Source organism: Rattus norvegicus, chromosome 1 (assembly GCF_036323735.1).
Source record: "Rattus norvegicus strain BN/NHsdMcwi chromosome 1, GRCr8, whole genome shotgun sequence".
NCBI classification, from domain to species: domain Eukaryota; kingdom Metazoa; phylum Chordata; class Mammalia; order Rodentia; family Muridae; genus Rattus; species Rattus norvegicus.
Genome location: NC_086019.1, coordinates 189,867,527 through 189,886,327, shown reverse-complemented (window position 1 = coordinate 189,886,327; position 18,801 = coordinate 189,867,527). Strand labels below are relative to the sequence as shown.

Below are 18,801 nucleotides of genomic sequence, written 5' to 3'. Positions count from 1 at the left end.
AACTGTGGACCTCAGTTCAGCAGTGACCAGGCAGTGTGTCTGTAGCACCCAGCTCCCCTTTGCCTCGTTTTCCTTATGTGTTTGGTGGGTGCAGTGGTTGTCATTGCTGCATTGATAAAAGCAGCTGCTCCACTGCGGCTTCTTCCATATTAAGTAACAGCAGCCGCCACATCGTGGTCTCTGCAGTCAGTAATGACAACCACCAGTGCACCTCTACAGTTGTTTCGAGAACTAAAGCCCAGGAGCTTAGGGATGGAAGGCCCACATGGGGCTTAAAACTCCTAATGGGTAACTTCTAGCAATAGCCAAGTTGAGACCTGCTGGGCTGGCACAAGCAACCTTCTGACAGGAATTAATTTTATTCATATATGTGTATAGTGCGTCCCGTTTGTCTCTGTCTCCCTCTTTCCTTCCCTCTCTATCCTCTTCTTCTCCTCCTCTCCATGTGCATGTATGTGAGTCCATGTGCATGTGCACACATGAGGGTGTACGTGCATGTGGTGTGTGTGTGTGTGTGTGTGTGTGTGTGTGTGTGTGTGTGTGTGTAAAAGGCCTGGCTGTGTGAATGGTTGGTGATTGCTTTGCAACCCAATTGTCCCTTGAATGCTTCAGTTTCTTTTCCATAAATGGAAAAAGGAAAATGGAAAAGGGGGAAGCCATATCTCAGGGTGTGGGCAACAGGTAGAAAGCTATGCTGAAAGTTGGCATGGTGCTCCTCCAGCCCTGGGTACCCTCTCATTCCAGCCTTGGGGCTTTCTTTTGTTTCTTTCCAGGATTGAGAAGGGGGACGTGAGTGAAGAGGAAGACTTCCGCCTTGCCTGCCGCCACGAGAGATACCCCACCCGTAAGTGCTCACGTGGTGGACAGGGAGCTGTACCAGTAGCCTCCCCCAGACACACCACAGAAGGGAAGCAGAGTCTGGCAGCTCCAGGCCTGGCTGACTTCACTAGTGGCCTTTGAGATCAGCTCTGGGCGGGATCCACCAAGGCAGGGAGAACACTGGACAGATTAGCTTGGGGGCTCCGAGCACATTCACTTCATCTGCCTCACTCTGACGGACACATTAGGAAGGACGCAGGGCAGCCATGAGAACTAGTGTCAGCTCCAGTGCCAAAGGGAGGCAGAGCCGAGAGTGTTTCCCACATCACAAAAGAAGGAGCTGCCAAAGACGGCAGGTGAGGCAGTTACAGCTCAGTGAGCAACTTTCCCCTGCCAGCTTCATCCCATATGGGTGCTTTTCAGACTTCCATAATTCCCTAACTCCTAACTCCCACAGGCAGGGAGCCTAGCAGGTAAGTGAATTAAGCCTCAGAGAGGAAGAGCAGCTTGCTAGTTAGCACACACCTCTCTCTGCTCTGCAGGCTTGTCTATACCCAAGTCTCTATGCTTGAAGGCCAGGAGTGCTGGGAGCGGGACGTAAAGCCCAAGCCCTCTACTCTCAGCACTCTCTGTCTCTCTTTGTCTATGTATGTGCTCATCTGTCTCTCTGTATCTGTGTCTGTCTGTCTGTTTGCCTGCTTGTCTGTCTATCCATCCATCTATATACCCGTCACCTCTCATCTATCTCTCCACTTATTATCTACCATCTATCTATCTTCCTTTGGAGCCTCATCTGTTGTAGGACTCTGTCGACCTTTCTGTCCATGCGCATGTCTCTGCAGTAAGCTCAGGGTCAGAGGTAGAGGACTGTGCTAGCCGCAGGCAGGCCAGCCTGGAAGCTGGAGTAAGCCCCCTTTTCCTGGGGAACATGATGGTAGCTTGCGTGTGACCATGTGGAAGCACAGATCTGGGAGCTTGCTGATGGCGTTGTCAGGTTGAATCAGACTGGGCTTCTCTGGGATCAGACCCTGACATATCTCACACATGCATGCACGTGTGCACACATATGCACACACTCACTCTCACACACACAACCTCTCTCACACAAACATACAATCTCACACACACACTCACATATATACACATTCTTACACATACACACACACACAATGCACACTGTCTCTCATACACACTCTCTCTCACACACACTCACACACATACACACTGTCTCTCTTATACTCACATATTCTCTCTCATACACACACACTGTTTCTTTATACCCACATGCTCACACACACTCACACATAACATACACTCTCACACACACTCACATACATACACAATGTCTCTCTTACCTCCATACATACAATCTCATACACACTCACATATGCACACACTCACACACACAATCTCTCTTACACATACACACTCTCACATGCATACACACTCTTATACATACACACTCACACACACTCTCATATACACTCACACATACACACACTCACACATACACACACCCTCTCACACATACTCACATACACTCTCACACACATACACACTGTCTTTCTTACACTCACACTTAAACATACTTTCACACACATGCTCTCTCTCACACACACATGGCACACACACACACACACACACACACACACACTCTCTCACAATGACAATAACAGGCTGCATCCACTGAAATTCATTTTGCTTGGGGGGTTCAGACACCACAAGCTAGAATGGGGATGGCACTCAAGGAAGAGGCAAGCAATTGGTTCTAGCTGAGAACATCAGGGCAGTGATGCAGGCCTTATACTGTCCCTTCTGTGACAGGAAGTCTCCAGGTTACTGGTAGGGGCTACCGGAGTGAGGAGCCATGATGTCTCTGGTTGGCACTCAGCAGGTGTGTGCCCATGATCACACACGTTAGAGCAAGAGTAGGGAGGGAAGAGCCCTAGGGTCACCCAGAACTTATGCAAGAGACTTGAAAGGTGTGTGTCACAACCAATGGAAGAGTTTGGTAAGAAGCCTCAAGGCTTTGCAGGTGTTGAGTCTAGCGCCTGTGGGGGCATCTCTGAGGGAGAAGGTGGATGGAGGAGATCACGGGTTCATAGGTGGGAATGTGAACTGAATGGTTGGTGCTGAGAGACTACAAGATCATCTCTGGAGGAGGGCAGGTGCAGGGATCTGTGCCCAAGGGCTCCAGTCACTGAGTAGGGAAGGCTTTCTCCACCCTGGCTTCACAGGGAAGAAGAAAGTCTCAGTTCCCAAGCATCCCTGTTCAGTGTCCATTAGGGCAGATAGAGATGTCTGTGCTCCTGGGGTTTCTGGGACCACCATGAGTACTGAGGATGGATGCCCATGTCAAAGCAGGGAAGGAATTGGTTTCTCTAAAGAGGCCATGAGAGGCATTTATTTGTTCCTTTACATATTCACCCATCCATCCATCCACCCATCCACCCACCCACCCATCCACCCATCCATCCACCCATCCATCTACCCATCCACCCATCCACTCACCTATCCACCCACCTATCCACTCATCTACCCACCCATCTACTCACTCATCCACCCACCCATCCACCCATTCATCCATCTACCCAGCCACCCAACCATCCATCCATCCACCCTTCCATCCACTCATCCACCCATCCACCTGCCTACCCACTCATGCACTCACTCTCTTATTTACTCACTCACTCATTCATCCCTACTCATGTGCCTCTGGGCCCCAGGAGCAGAGTGACAAGCAAGGCCATCTGTGGGACCTTGACAAGTGTTCATGCCTGTAGGGCAGCAAGGCCCATTCTGTTACTGCACAGTGTGGCAAAAGCTACTATGGAGTCCCCACTAATCAGAGACATCAGGGTGTGGCACCTTATCTAGGGCACAGTATAGGAGCTAGAGAGGATGAGCTCTCTCACTCACTGAGTCAACTCAACCAGGTAGAAGACAGGACAAAGAATCCTAAGAGGCCAAGAATAGGTCTGGCCTGACATGGTGACATATTCCCGGCATCCCAGTATTCACAGGCCAAGGTAGGATGATCATAAGTTAGAGGCCAGCCTGGACTGCACGGTGAGACCCTGCCTCAGCAAACTGAAAGACTGGGCTTATGCAATATCATAGTCAGGCAGCAGCAGAGGGGATGCAGGCTCAGTAGTGTGGAGGAAGTGTCTGTGTGGACCCATGTCCCCAGGCTGGGTCCTGAGGATGGGAACCCAGCAAGAGACGAGCGCTAACAACCTAGAGAAGCAGCCAGTCCCCCAAACCCGGCCTCTTAGCGGCTGTGGGGTTGCTGCCCAGAAAATATTTTGGAACCGCCTGGGCGAGTTTTGCAATATTTCCTCATGAAGCAGCTGCTCAGCTCCTGCCGGGCACAGCTTGCCGGCAGGAGGCTGGGGGAGGAGGGTGTCAGGGAGCCACATTATTAAACACTTGCGGTGTGCGCTCTGCAAAGCTCCTGCCTGCTAGCTCTTTGATGGCTGATCCAGACGTAAGAAGGAAGAATTACCAGGCAACTCTGCTGAGCAGAGACCTCACATAATCCAGGTTGTGATGAAACCCAGCTCAGCGCGTAAATGTTTCTGTTCACCGAGGGCTCCAGTTCAGGCCCCGGGACCCCGACTTCATGATCCTCCTCCCTCTTGCCACTTTAGCAGTGCTACACCACATTTAAGCGCTTTCTCTTCCTGCGACCTTTGCACTTGTGGATGCGCTCCCTCTAAAGCCTTGTGTGGTTTGCTTTGTCTCCTGAGTTGTGGACTGGTTTCCTGGGTGCCATGTTCTTTCCTTCCCAGCGTCTGACCCTCCCCAACTCACCGTGTTATCATGGCCCCCACTACCCATTTCTCGCGTCTCTCTGATAAACACCTCATCCATCTTGTCTGTCTCTAGCCCAAGCACCCAGTTCAGCAAGTACCACGCAGTTGGCGCTCAGCTGTTGCCTCTGCATCTCCGATCATCTCCCACAACTTCCTCCCGGAGCAGCTACTCTGACAGGAAGAGTTATATAAACTTTCTTTCCCTTCTAACTACTGCTAAAGTTGCTGTTTCTCCCCTGGTCCTTCTATGATTTGATTCTGCCACAGTTTCTTGCTCCGAGGAGAAGCTGCCTTTGAGATCTGCCTTTGGGGCTTTGCAGTGCCACCAGCTAGCTTGGGAGCACATCAGATGTGACATTTGATGGAATTGATGCTGCCATCTGATCTGGGTATCTGTGTCATCCTCTGGGGTGATTGGGGTTTGCAGCTCATGGCTCCTGTCAAGTCTGATGCCTGGGACAAGCTTTTGATTTGCCAGGTGTGTCTGTGAGGCAGGACTCTGCAAGAGCCTGTCATTCTCAGGACACAGAGGCAACTTGTGGGAGCGCTGTCTAGATGGGCTTTGGCCATAGCTCCCCCCGACCCCCAGAACAGCACAACGAATTTTAAGGAAGACTTTTCTATGGGCCTAGAGCAACTTGGTATTTTGATTAGATCAAAATCAAATTCAATAGAACATTGCAAGAGTTGCTTCCATTATTAAAATGGAAGCAGACCAGACCATATTTTCAAAATAAATATCAAGGCCAATATCCCGGGCACAAACGGGCATGCAGCTTGAGGACATCTGAGACTCTGCCATCTGGAGGTCAGGGGTCCCAGCTGGAGATAGTGATATCACACTGGGGTGGAGAGTCGAATGGAGAATGGGAGAATGATGTTCAAGCTGGCGTTCTGCATTTTGTTCTGAGGTAGAATTTCACTATGTGGCCCAGGCTGGCCTCAAACCTTGACTTGGTCTGGGTCCTGTCTCCACCACCTGGACTGGGATGGTAGGTATGTGGCTCTGCTCCCAGCAGGCTTCTTCTGTGTTTGAAATAGGTTGCCTGTGCCCTTGGGGCCCACTAGTCACAGAGCCAGTGCAGGGTGGTTCCTGCCTACAGCAGTCTGCTTTGGTCATAGGCTGGGCTGCTCAGCAACTTGAAGGCGGAAATTGCTGCTTCTAGAGTCAATCTCCTTGACCCATCATTTTGAGAAATGAACCTGCCTCCATCTTCCCAGCCCTGGAGCTAGGCACCTCCCTGCCTAGGGCATGGGTGGCAAGGCATCCCCCAGGGGCGTCTTCCCACGGCTCCTGCCTGCTACTCACTCCCTCTCTTTGACCTCTGGGCTAACTTGCTCATTTCTACTCTCTTCCCACCAGAGTGTTGACCAGCACAGGAACCTGATGTCATTCAGTGGTAGTTCAGTGCATCCACACAGTAGGTCCCCATGAAATTCAGATATTGATTTGGTCCCTCTGAGGTCACGAGCATTCTGTCTTGAAGCAAAGGAACTGGCTCTTAAGACTGTCACTTGGCCCAGGTCACAGGCCTGCTCAACTCTATTCATGCCGATGCTTTTCTGTTTGTCTGATTTTTGATCCAAGGCAGTAGTATTCCAGTCATGCTGGTTGCTAAGAAACACTTGGGGACTCTCATTAAAATATAGGTTGCTGCAAGGCAGGGTAGCCCATGCCTATAAGCCAAGCACAGATGAGAGGCAGAAGTTTGAGGGCATTCTGGGTGATATAATTGAGATGTGTGGGATCCAGGCTTATGATGATGGTGTGTCTTATGACAGACTCCTAAAGCCTTAGAGATAGGGTGAGTGGTCCTCTGTACCTGGTGCAGCCCTGGATTCCCTCTGCAACTGTGTGTTGCTTGCCTTCCTCCAATAACAAGATTGCTGGGCATTCACACCTCCTAAAAGCTGCCAAGAATCTATTTTACACCTCGTTTCTTCTGCCTGAAATGACCCATCCCTGCCCTCTAACAAGACAGTAAACAGATTGCAACAGAACCTGGAGCTACTGCAGAGTCCAGCTGCAGAGTCTGGGAGTGGCCGCTATCGCCTGGTGTCCTGCATCGAGAGCCGTGCAGGTCTCTACGTTACTGTCCCGTGCTGTGAGGGTGAAGGGGAGAATACGTTAGGTTTCCATGTCTGTGACAAAACACTTCACAGAAACAGTCTATGGAAGGAAGAGTCGATTCGGGCTCACAGTTTGAGAGGAGTTGATCCATGTTTGCTTGGCCCCATTGCTTTGAGACTGAGTGAGGCAGAGCATCATGGTAGACTACCCTGGTGGGGCAGAGTTGTTCCTTTCGGTGGCCAGACAGCAGAAATAGTGTGGGGCTAGGCCAACAATCCCCTTGAATGGCTCTCGCCGGTGACCCACTTCATTCAAGCCGGCTCCACCTTTCCAGGTTTACTCCACCCTATATAAATGCAGATTTATATTTCATCAGTGAATAAAACTGGATCCACTAGGTTAGAACCATGATGATGTAATGGTCCTGGAAACCCACCCGCAGGCACCCGGATCTCCTGGGCAATTCTCAGTCTAGTGCACTGACAATTAAGATGTATATCATGGTGCTCATGAGTCTAGGGTTTAGGGTTCAAATCCCCGTGGTGACACTTTGGGTAAATGACTTCTCCCAGGTGAGCCTCGGTCCCTCAGCTGTGGACAGGTACAACCACAGTCAGCACTTGCCTCACTGAGTGCAGATGACAAGAATTAGTTCTGGGTGACTGGGACAGCTATGGTAGCGCTGCTGTCTCTGACAGCCATGCCTGTCTCTGTCCCCTCCCTGGAAGCATCTAGAAGGCAGGCAGTGGTTTCTACATGTGTAACCCAGCAATCATTGTGACTGGGGCCATGCTTAGTAAAAGATCCAAGTACTTGGTGGTTCTGGGGAAGATGCATCAAGTAGCCTCAAGTAGGAGGAAGAGAACAGGGTTAGTAATGGTTCAGAGGTCCAGGGTCCCAGGCAGAGCAGACAAACCCACCCTCCTCAGACCTCATCCTCTCCTTCCCAGGTGAGTCCACTTAAGCCTGGTCCTTGTCCTGAGCCCATATCACATATTCATTTGACACACATATACCATCAGCATGGGGCTGGCCAGTGGCTGAGGGCCTGCTGTGCCCCCAGTGGAGTTGGCCTCTGTCCTCTGACAAGCAGCCTAAAAGGAGAGACGAGGAGGAAGCTGATATTGGCATTGCCATGGTGCACCTGAAACCCCTCATGATGGATGGAGGTAGATGGCGAAGTAAGAGCCACACTGATGTTGGGCCATCTGACACATCATAGTGTCTCTAGCTACTGGGTCCCGAAAGCTAGGTGCCTCAACACTAGCCTTAAATCCTTTCTCCACCCCCACCCCACACACATTCTGTGTCTGTCTTTTTCTCTGTCTTTCCCTTTTTTCTTACATTTACAAGGGGTCTCATGTAGTCTGGCTGGGATGGCCTCAAACTCTCCGGGCAGCCAAGAATGACCTTGAAATTCTGATCCTCCTGTTTCTATCTCCAGAGAGATGGAATTACAGGTGTGTATCATCATAGCCAGTTGACAAGGTGTTAGGGATTGAACTCAGCAAGCACTCTGTAAACCAAGCTACATCCTCAGCTCGGCTGTGCGCAGATGTTAGTTAGAGGTGCCAGAGCTTGTAGTGGGATCTTGAGTCCTAGAGGGTGGGTTTCAGAACCATGGACAGTGGGTGTTGCCCAATCTAGTCAACACTCTCCCCCACCTCACCAGTGACACACACACACACACACACACACACACACACACACACACACACACACACACACGTGCTTGTGTGAGGTCTCAGATGCTCTAATCTGGGCAACTATGAGGTCCACTAACCAGCCACCTGCCCACCTTTGGGGTCTCCAAATCCTCATTCTTCCAGTCACAAAGTGATTCTAGGCAAGTCAGTTCCCTTCTAAATGCCTTAGTTTCCCCATGAACAACAGCATTGACATTCTTGGTCTTGAAGGGCCTCCCCATTCTGTAAGAACAAAAGTAGGCGAATCCCTGGAGCAGGTCCTGGGACAGGCTGCTGGAACTTTGTGCCCTCAGGAAAGATCAGAACAGAGTGTGACACAGACGGACTGGGCCCTTAGGCCAGTGCTGGTCAGATATTGTGTGTGTCCATGTTTTTATATCAATTTAAAAGAAAGGATCTGGGTGTGATGAAGCAGGCCTATAACGCAACACTCAGGAGGCCAAGGCAGGAGGATCATAAGGTTGAAGCTGGCCTCTCAGCACAGTGAGACCCTGTCTCAAAAACAAACAATAAGAAAGACAATTAAAAGTAATGACAAATCATGTTTCTAGAGCCTTGTACCCATCAAGGCTTGGCCAAGCTTAGGGGAAAGGGGCGTCTAAGGGGAAATTAAAACTCCATGTTACCAACCCTCCCAGTGGGGCTGGAGCCAATTTCTTTCTGACTAAGAGCCTGTTTCTCCATCTGTGAAGAGAGGTGTGGAGCCCAGTCCTATTGAACACTTGGACCTCGTTATTTCCACACCGTCCAGAGACCTCAGTGCGGGGCCAGTTTCTGACTCCTGTGTCTCACCTCTGTCTGCTCATGCTCAAAGAGCTGAAGCTGCCTGTCAAAAGCCACACAGCTTTACAAATGTGCATGGGGCTGAGAGGATGTCTCAGCTCCTACCATGGATACCCAGCGCACTAGGTAAAAAAGGAAAAGGCCAGGTATGGGGGTGTGCTTGGGAACTCAGTACTGGGTAAGGGACTTAAAAAAAGCTCTGGGCTCACCAGCTGCCAGTCTAGAACTGGTGAGCTCCAGGCTCCATGAGAGACACACATACACACATTCAAGTATGGGCACCCACACAGAAACACACACATACGCACAGGCACGCATGCATACATGCGTACATGTGCACACACATATTCATGCTTCTGTACCCATTCACCCAAACACATCTTCCAAATGTGAATGCACACACACATGCACCCACACATGTAAACACACACACACACACACACACACATGTTATATAGCTTGTATGTGACAGAGTATAGAGTTGAACCTCTAACTACCAGACCTAAGTATAGCTTTATCCCCTTGGGCATTATCAGAAGATGGGGTCTGAGGGGCTAGACAGAAGGCTAGACAGGTAGGATAGAGTGGTGGGAGGAGATCGCCCTAAGTTCAGCAGCCCCCAGTGCCACTTCTTGGCTTTACTTCTTAAGAAAATGTCAGCTTAGGATTTGATTGGACCAGGCAGAGTGGAATGGGCTATGGGCTCCCATCTGGGCATGCAGATGGCCCCACCCCAGGTAAGTTACTCTGAAGGGCAGGAGTGGGGATAGGGGTGGGAGCAGGATCTAGAAGAGGCCTTCACCTTGGGCCCCTCAGTGTTTCCCAGGGGAGCGAGTACAGGAGAGATGGGGTGCGGAGTAGGGGTAGGTAGAGTATTCAGTGATACATCGGAGGGTATTTCCAGCTGGAGGACAGGGTGTGGGAAGCCACAGGACAGTGTCCACAAAGACAGGCTGGAAAACAGCAGGCCACACAGGTCCCTTGGGTCACATCAGGGACCTGTGGCTTATAATATGGCTGAAAATATTTTAAACACTTTAGTTCTTATTTAAAACTGGATGGTTTTTACATTGAAATCCAAAATTTCAGTGTCTCTGAACCTTCTGGAAGATCTGAACTCAGGTTCCCTGTGATAAATGTTGGTTGGAGTGGTACGGGCTGGTTCTGTCCCCACTTGTGATACGTTCTTGGGTCTAGAAGCAGTGCTGAGTTGGGATTCCTAAATCTGAGCACAAGGCCTCTCTGGCTGATGTTGTCCTCAAAGTGAAGAGACCAGGAAAGAAGAGGGGTGGGTGGAGGGCTTTGTGAGGATGATGGGATGTAATGCCAATGGCTCTGGGCCCTGAGTGCCTTCTAAGAGGTAAGAGGTGAGAGTGAGGGGAGCCCCAGTCTATGGTGGGGTGGCCACCCAGAGCAAGGGGTCAGAAAGCCCTTTTTATCTCTAGGAATGAGGTAGATTCTGCCTGATCATCCTTAAAGCACACACACACACACACACACACACACACACACACACACACACATACACACACACATAACACACACACACCACACACACATACAACACACACACAACACACACACATACAACACACACACATACAACACAAACACACACACACACACACACACACACACACTTTCTCTGTTCCATTTGCAGTTTTGCTTACTGGCTCCTGTGAGAGCAGCTATAGTCATTTCTAAATACTCATTTAGAAAAATAGTCAAACCTTTCTATGCACCAAATATTTGCTACTCATTAAGTGGAGGGGAGGGGGGGACTCAAACACCTTTATTTCAGCAACAAGCTCATCCAAAGACTGCAACTGTTTTGGTAGCTGGGGCCAAAACAAATGTTCCTCCCCCAAGGCCAAATGATTCCAGAATGTTTGCAAAGTGTTTTTCACTCCTTTAAAAATACAGCAAAATGTACAAAGCACTACCATTAAAGAATATTAAAAACAGAAGGGGAAAAAGCCAAAAGACCAAGATGACACACATCTTGTGCCCCTCCCAACTTCTACATCCAGCGAGCTGCTCTTAGTGGCTGGTCCCATGGGGATGGAGAGGCCATGAGCTCTCTGCCCGGAGAGGTATGCAAGTATCCGTGATGTGCTCAGAATCTCACCCTGATGGGTTCTCTCTGAGCTGTCTGACCCTAAAGGATGCTGTAGTCACTGGAGCTCAGAGTACAACGTCTCTTGATGGAGAAGGTGGGAATCAGGAAGTGTTGACCCATCTAGCTCCACATGGCTGCCACGCTGGCCCAGCTGCTGGTCTGTGGTTGGCCTCTGCCCCGTCTATATTATAGGGAGACAGAGTTTTGGTCTGGCAGGGGAGGCAGGCTCCCCATTGGTGGGGGCAGTTTACACTCTGTCTAGAAGGCTCCACTGGACAGCAGGTGTTGGGACAGTTAAAGTGGTCCCCAACGAGTGACAGGATTGGCTTGGGCATATCAGAGAAACTTTGGAGAGATACCTGAGGGAAGATGGGGTAGGTCTAAGAACTAATGGTGTACAGGAGGGGAGGGGAGGCGCTTTATTTTCTTCAATGTATGAGGTCTCTTAAGAGCAGGGCAGTGGGTAGTGTTGGGTGGGGACAACATACTCAAGGTCGCCTTGGGCTCACCGATCCATACTCAATACTGGGGTGGGGCATAAAACCTAGGTGCTTGAGAAGCCTGTCTCTGAGGTGGATGGGAAGGCTGAGAGATGGTAGGGCAAGTGACTGGCTGACTGACTGGGTGACGGGGTGGCTGGCTGTGTGGTAAATGGGGAAGAGGGGACTCAGTGAATCTGCTCTGAGGAGGGCTGAAGGGGATGCTTCGGATGTTGATTAGGGTGTGACTAGGGTAGGTGGTCAGTATGGTATGCGCTATTGAGCCTGTGCGCACACACACATGGGTGGGTGGGCAGACAAAGCAGTGGACTTGTCTGTTGGTGGGTAAGCTGGTGAGTGCAAGCGTTAGAGCCTCAGTGTCTAGATTACAGGGAGACGTAAGTATGGAGAGAGGGCTGGTGGGTATGCAGTAGAGTGGAAGGGACTGATGGTTGGGGGGGGGGGCTGGTGGGTGGGAGGGGCATGAATGGGTTTGGGTTGTGAGTGAGTGGGCTGGTGGGACCCTGCTGGGTTGATTGGTGGCTGGCACGTAGCTCTGGTTGCGTTTCCATATGCTAGTGAGTCCGTGGCCGGTGGTGGATGGTGCAGTGTGCTGGTCTGTCAGGAACAGGGGGAAGCATGCCGAGGCTGGGCCAGAGGTCAAGGTGGTGTGGGTGGAAGAAGGCCACTGTCAGCAGCATCTGCCTTGTCTCTTTCAGGGCACCAGCCACACATGGGAGACTCCTGGCCACGGAGCTCAGCTCATGAAGCAGCAGAGCTAAACCGTCAGTGCTGGGTCCTGGGGCACTGGGTGTGATGTGGCCCAAGCGCCCCTGCCTTCCTGCCATCACTGGCACACCCCTCCCACAGGACATGGAAGCCTGGTCTCTGTGCTGTGGACTCAGCTCTCCTGTCATGGAGACACCAGGCCTAGACTGCCACCGCTGCCTGGGTCTCAGGGCCCCAGAAATGGGTCAAGTGGGCCTGAGGGACTGTCCAGGTGGCACAGAGACTCAGAGACAGCAGCCACCACCACACCTAGAGCTCCACCCAGCTGGAAAGCCAGGAAGATCATGGGCATTGAGCACTGGATGCTGGACACCCACAGCCAGCCACCAAGTCAAGCGGGTGCCCAGAGGGGCAGGGTCCTGTGGGGACAGGGAGCAGGGCTTATTGAGGGAGAGGCAGTGTCTGCCTCTGTAGGGGCCACACAGCAGGCGCACAGTAGGGGCTCAATAAATGCTTGTTGACTCTGTTCTCTTGCTATGTATGGGCTGGCTCCCCCATCATTAACTTACCCCAGAGGTGTGAGCCCTGGACACTGAGATCAGGGCCAAACATTATGGATGAGCTAGAGTCCGGCCCAGCCTGGGGAAGATCAAGACAGAGACAGGTGGGCAGAGCAGGAAGGACAGGCCAGGAGCTAGACGCAGAGCATGTGTCCAGGAACTTCAGCAATGTGACACCACCCTGACCCTGGAGATGCTTTACCCTGTGTCTAGGGCTACTTTACATACAACCTCTGGCTCAGCTGCGTGGGGAAGATAACAATTGCCATCTTGACTTTGAGAGCTTGGGGTCCAGAGAGGGAAGGTTCTTGCTTGAGATTAGAGGTGACATGTGGGACATTAAACTAGACTCACTCCCAAAAGCCTAATCCTGCCCTGAAGGATTGGCAGACCCAGGCAGAATGTGGTCTTCTCCTTCACTCATCTACCCATTGCCCATCCATGACCCACCATCCCGCCAGCCAGCCATTTAGTCAGCATTTAGCCACTCATCTGCCCATCCATTCATCCATACAAGATCCATCCATTCACCATCCACTCACCCATCATCCAGCATTTACCCACCCGCCCATCTATGTATCATGACCCTTTAATCAACATCCACCCATCCACTCATATATGGTTCATCTATCTAATCATTCACTCATTTAGCAGCATGTAGCCACTCATCACCTATCCATCCCTCCATCTACCCATCCATCCATCCATCCATCCATCCATCCATCCATCCATCCAACCATCCATCCATCCATCCATCCATCCAACCATCCATCCATCCATCCAACAGTCCATCCATCCATCCATCCATTCATCCATCTAACCATCCATCCATCCATACACCCTCAACTATCCATTCACCCATCTATTATCCCTTTGTCACTCTCATTCCTCCCTTTGTCAATCATCCATCCACCCATCCATACCTCAGCCATCTTTATCATCCAGTTATCTATTGGTGCATCTGTCTACATACAGGCATCATCTATTGTGCCCCTACTGTGTGCCACACAGTGTGGTAGGCCCCTGAGATGGGACACTGAAGCTTCCAGAGAAGCAGACAAGGGGTGGAATAGGAGGTGACAGTTCAGTGTTTGAGTGCTGGGTGTGGTACCTGCTCTGGAGTCAGACTGCCTAGCATCAGATCCTGTCTCCTCAGCCCCGGTGGCCTTACCCTGTAGATGGGACTCTTCACTGTACCTACCTCTTATAGCTGCTGGGGGTGGGGTGTGGGAATGGCATAGACTGGTGCCTGTGAGCACAGGGAGCAGAGTCTGGACCATGGAAAGCACCCTGCCATCATGTCAATGGGGAGAGTTGAGGCCATGGACCTGGGGCGGTGCCTGTTGGAGACTACCTGAAGGATTGGTGATCAAGGAAATGATACCCAAGTCATCTTGCTGATGTCAGATTGTGGAAGGAAGGACAGGACAGGAGAAGGCTTTCAAATGGCCCAAAGACAAGCATGGAGGAAAAGGAGGTTTGTGGGGAGTGGAACCAGGCTGCAGAGAGGATTCAAAGCTTCCTCGGAGGACCTGTAGCTTGGGAACAGCTCTGGGCAGGGTGGGACCGGCTAAGGTGAGGTATGTAGAAAGTCACCACAGCTCCAGGCTAGAGATGATGATGAGGGCAGGACTCCCGTGTGCTTGCAGCCCTAAGTGGGAGGAGAGTGCTGTGGTTGAGGAAAGAGGCCCATGGAGGGTCGGGTGGCTGACTCAGGGGCCATGAGGAGGGATTGGCATGGGAGGAGAGGACTTCAATGTCTGTTCTGGGTCAGGAGGAGCACCTAGGGGCAAAGGATGACTACATGCTTCTGTGTGCAGGTAGGCCTGTGCTCAGAGGACACCAGAAAACCAGTATGGGGAGCTGTGGCACGGACCTTTCACAAGTGGGAGCCACTGGGCTGGGTCCTGAGCATGGTCACTGGTCTGAATCTGACCCTGCCACCAGGAATTCTGTAGGTCTTAGTGGTCATCCACGGGCCTTGTGAAGTTGGCCACGGGCCCCAGAAGGTCCAAGAAATGATTTTAGTTGCAAAACTGCCATCTATTTTAATAGCTGTGTTTATGTAAATGTGTATTAGAAAACAGTGTATGGGCGTGTCCACGCTCCAGATGCAGGCGCTTCTGCGTAGAGTGAACCACAATAGGCGTTTCAGTAAAAAGAGTTGGCTTAAAGAAAAATACTAAATAAATAATCATGCAAGTGGTCTGTGATTGTGGTATGTGGGTGACTGGAACGGGGTTATTGCCAGGAGAGAAGAAAGGGAGGGTGGACATGGAGCCGTGAGACTTCAGATCCTCCTGGGAAGCCGTTGGAACCAGCTGTCTTCCAGTATAGCAGGAAGGCTGCTGCCAGATAAAAGGAAGCAGTTCCAGATTAGTGACAACATGGGTCTTACAGTCCCCTTCTTGAGAGCTGTCTTCCTGTTGGGAGCAAAAGCCACTGTACTTCTTGCCTGGAGCTACAATCGGAAGGTACCACTTGGTCCGGGAGAGGCCACAAACCAACCACCCAGAGCCCTGGAAGTGGGGCGAGGGCCGAACTACACGGGCTCAGCAGCTGCTTCACCCCCTGAGCAGGTGCACGCCTGTCACTCTTCCCAGGCCTGGACCACATGTGGCCATTGATCTTCAGAAGCTGACTTGGGCCAGGCCGACAGTTCACAGACACCATGCTAGAAGTGCAGTGTATCATTGTTCAGGTCTGGGGGTGTGACACAACTCCCAGGCCTCAGCAGGGGCTGTCTCAGAGCCTGCAGGCTCCCTGATGCAGAGGGACCCATGGCTGTCTTTCCCTGGCCAAAGCTGATGGGCAGGCCCCAGTCACCACTGCTTCCCTGTGTTTGTGGCCTCGATGAGTGGTCACCCGCCGCCCCACCCCACCACAGCACCGGGACCTGGTCACACACTCATCTCCCAGGTAATGGAAATGTCAGGTTGATTCATGAGCCTTTGCTGCCAGGCCTGATGAGAAGGCTGGCAGGAGTCACAGCTATGGAGGAGGAAGTGAGGGCTGCACAAAGCCTCCTGATGTGCACTTGGACAGACCTAGGTGTGAATCCTGCCATCTCAGTGGCTGACCCCAACAAGTCACCAGGAGACCAGGGGCACACACACACAGAGCATAGCTGTACACTGAGCTGCCACAAGGAAACAAGATGGAGAAACATAATAGGGCAGGAGATTACCCATGCCACCCCTAACAATAAGAAAGCCACTTCAAAGAGAGAGCGGGGCAAGTGGAAACTGTAAGGGGCCACGGACGCCATGGCTGAAGCATAGGGCAGGAGACACTAGGTAAAATGTGTGTTATACACACAGCCCGTGCAAAGGCTCTGGGGTTGAGAGGTACCCTCAGGTAGACTGCATGGTACTGTGGCAGAACCTAGTGCTTGAAGCTTGGGGTAAGGATGGGCTGCCCCTGAACAGACTTCTGGGATTTGATGTTGGAGACCCCAGGACTATGGCAAAGACTGGGGACCTCATGAGGGATGCCAGATTGATGGGGTCTTTGGACAGGTAGGGTCAGTACATGCTGCTCTTGTGTTGAGGTTTCCTTTTGGCTGTGTGTGCCTGGAGACAGGGTGAACTGAGGGACTGAACCAGGCCTTGGGGGAGGTGGTAGCTTAGGCATTAGAGTCAAATGTTCAGAGGGAGGGAGGGTTAGGAAGGGTGGCTGGAAGCTGGCCTTGCTGAAGGCTTGCTCTGGATGTGATTCTGGACAGGCAGAGACACGGGAGGCCAGGTAGGCCTTGAGAGATTCAGGCAACAGTTCTCTGGATGGAAGGATAGGGATGTGTTCCCTACCTCTATGGAAATCAGATTCTGGATGGTGTGTGAGCTGGGAAGGGCTGAGTTCTAAGAGTCCCTGGCCTGGGCTGGTTGGTGCTCTGGGCTCTTAGTACCCTTGTACTGACTAGTCTGTCAACTTGACACAAGCAAGCATCATCAGAGACGATAACCTAACCTGAGAGACTGCCTGTGTAAAACTGGGCTGTGGGCAAGTCTAGAGTGATTGCTGCACAAGGGCTCAGCTCATTGTGGGCAGTACCACCCCAGAGCCTGTGGAACTAGCAGTATAAGAAGGCAGGCCGAGCAAGCCGTGAGGAAGCAACCAGTAAGCAGCACCCCTCTGTGGCCTGTCCATTAGTTCCTGTCTCCAGGTTCCTGCCCAGTTTGAGTTCTTGCCTTGGCTTCTCTCAATGGATGGCGACTCTGGGTATGTAAGCTAGATAAACCCTTTCCTTCACAACCTGCTTCTGGTCATGGTGCTCCAGCACAGCAACAGAGACTAACAACCCACAACTGCTGCTCAGCTCTACCCAGGCCACTGTGTGTCCGACCCAACAGTGGTACAGTCACTGCCATGAGGAGAAGCCAGTCTTCTGCCCTGGGGATCCCACTGTGGACAGACAGGAAAGTACTGTAGGGCTTTGCCTGTCCCCTGGCCAGTCCGTCTTGGACTACTCGCCACTGAGCTCCCATACTGTCACCTGTGATTTCCTGGGAGACTGTGGCCTGCTGATGGAGTGGGTCTGACTGAGCTAGGGAAGGGGGCTAGGAGGAGGCAGGGGGCTGTTATACAGAAATAAGGTCTGAGACAGGGTGAGGACAAGCTGGGGACAGGGCTAGCTGGGGTGTGCCCCCCCTTCCCTTGCTTGGTAGAGAGCAAGTTGGGTGGAGTCTCAGAATTGGTAGAAAAGAGAGCCTACTACAAAAGACAGGGGTAAGCATGGAGTGTAGGGTGGGGCATGGCTTTGTCCCATCAACGGCTGTGAGAAGCTTTTGGAGCAATCAACTGTGGCTGAACACGGAAGAGGGGCAGGCCAGAGGGTGGCTTATTGCCCTGGCAGTCTCCATTAATGTCACACAGTTCCAAGATCCCTGCATCATGCTCTTAAGAGTCTCCCTAGAAGACTTAGCTGAATGTCTCTTGGAGGGATGCCTGTGAAGTCCAAGGTCTGGATGCTGGGGCAACTCCAGAAGCTGCTGTGCAGTCTGGGTAGGGAAGCCTGGGTCGGAGCCCAGACTCCATTGGGGTAACACCACCGGGGGAGCTCAGGAGAGGGGGACTTGGGTTGGGCATGGAGGATGGTGCACCTGTGCTACAACTCAGGTCAGCCAGCCGTAGAAGCACTGCACAACATGCAGTGTGCTGGGAGGAGGGCAGCCACAGCAAATGAGGCCTGTGTCCATCACCCACAGGCCCGTTTACCTGGAGGAGGGTATATGCTGGCTACTATTGACACTGTTGCTCTTATAATGAAACAAGCAGCCAAGAGCTGCCCTTCTGCTGTGAGCCGACCAGTTTCCAGGGAGGCCTGCAGACCGCATGTGCATGGTGTTAGGAACGTGCAACGTCTGTGATCTGGGACACAGCCTTGGCACTAGTGGGCATGCAGCCTTGTACAAACTCTCTGGCCTGTGGCAGGTCCTCAAGGCTGGGGCCTCCCGGCAAACACTGTTGCCACAGCCTTGCTCCTTCCCTTCGCATGTGCTCCTTGCCTTGACCTCCTGGCTGTTAAGGACATGAAATCCATCAGAACAAAGGGGCCATGGGGGCATCTAGAGAGTACCACCCTAGGACATTTCTACTGCCAGCCTCACTCACACCCAGTCACTTCATATGTGACATGGATTAAATGGTTTTCCGGTGTCTGTTTTCATGGTGGCAGGCGGATTCCTTGGAGAAAGAGAGTCCAATGCCTCGTCCCCACCTGC

General features: G+C 51.8%; 1 protein-coding gene across 3 annotated transcripts in view; it reads left to right on the top strand.

Annotated features, from left to right (window-relative positions):
• Gsg1l (GSG1-like) overlaps window positions 1-15,294 on the top strand; it is a 213,914-nt gene extending 198,620 nt beyond the window's left edge. For 2 of the 3 annotated variants that reach the window (XM_039094643.2, XM_063271351.1), the window contains exons 6-7: window positions 774-844; window positions 12,512-15,287. In XM_039094643.2, the coding sequence (XP_038950571.1) occupies window positions 774-844; window positions 12,512-12,609 (169 nt within the window). In that variant the 3' untranslated portion in view covers window positions 12,610-15,287. Of the gene's footprint in view, window positions 1-773; window positions 845-12,511 lie in introns of all 3 variants that reach the window. The other variant, NM_001419662.1, reaches the window with a different exon arrangement.
• Window positions 15,295-18,801: the final 3,507 nt, after the last annotated feature.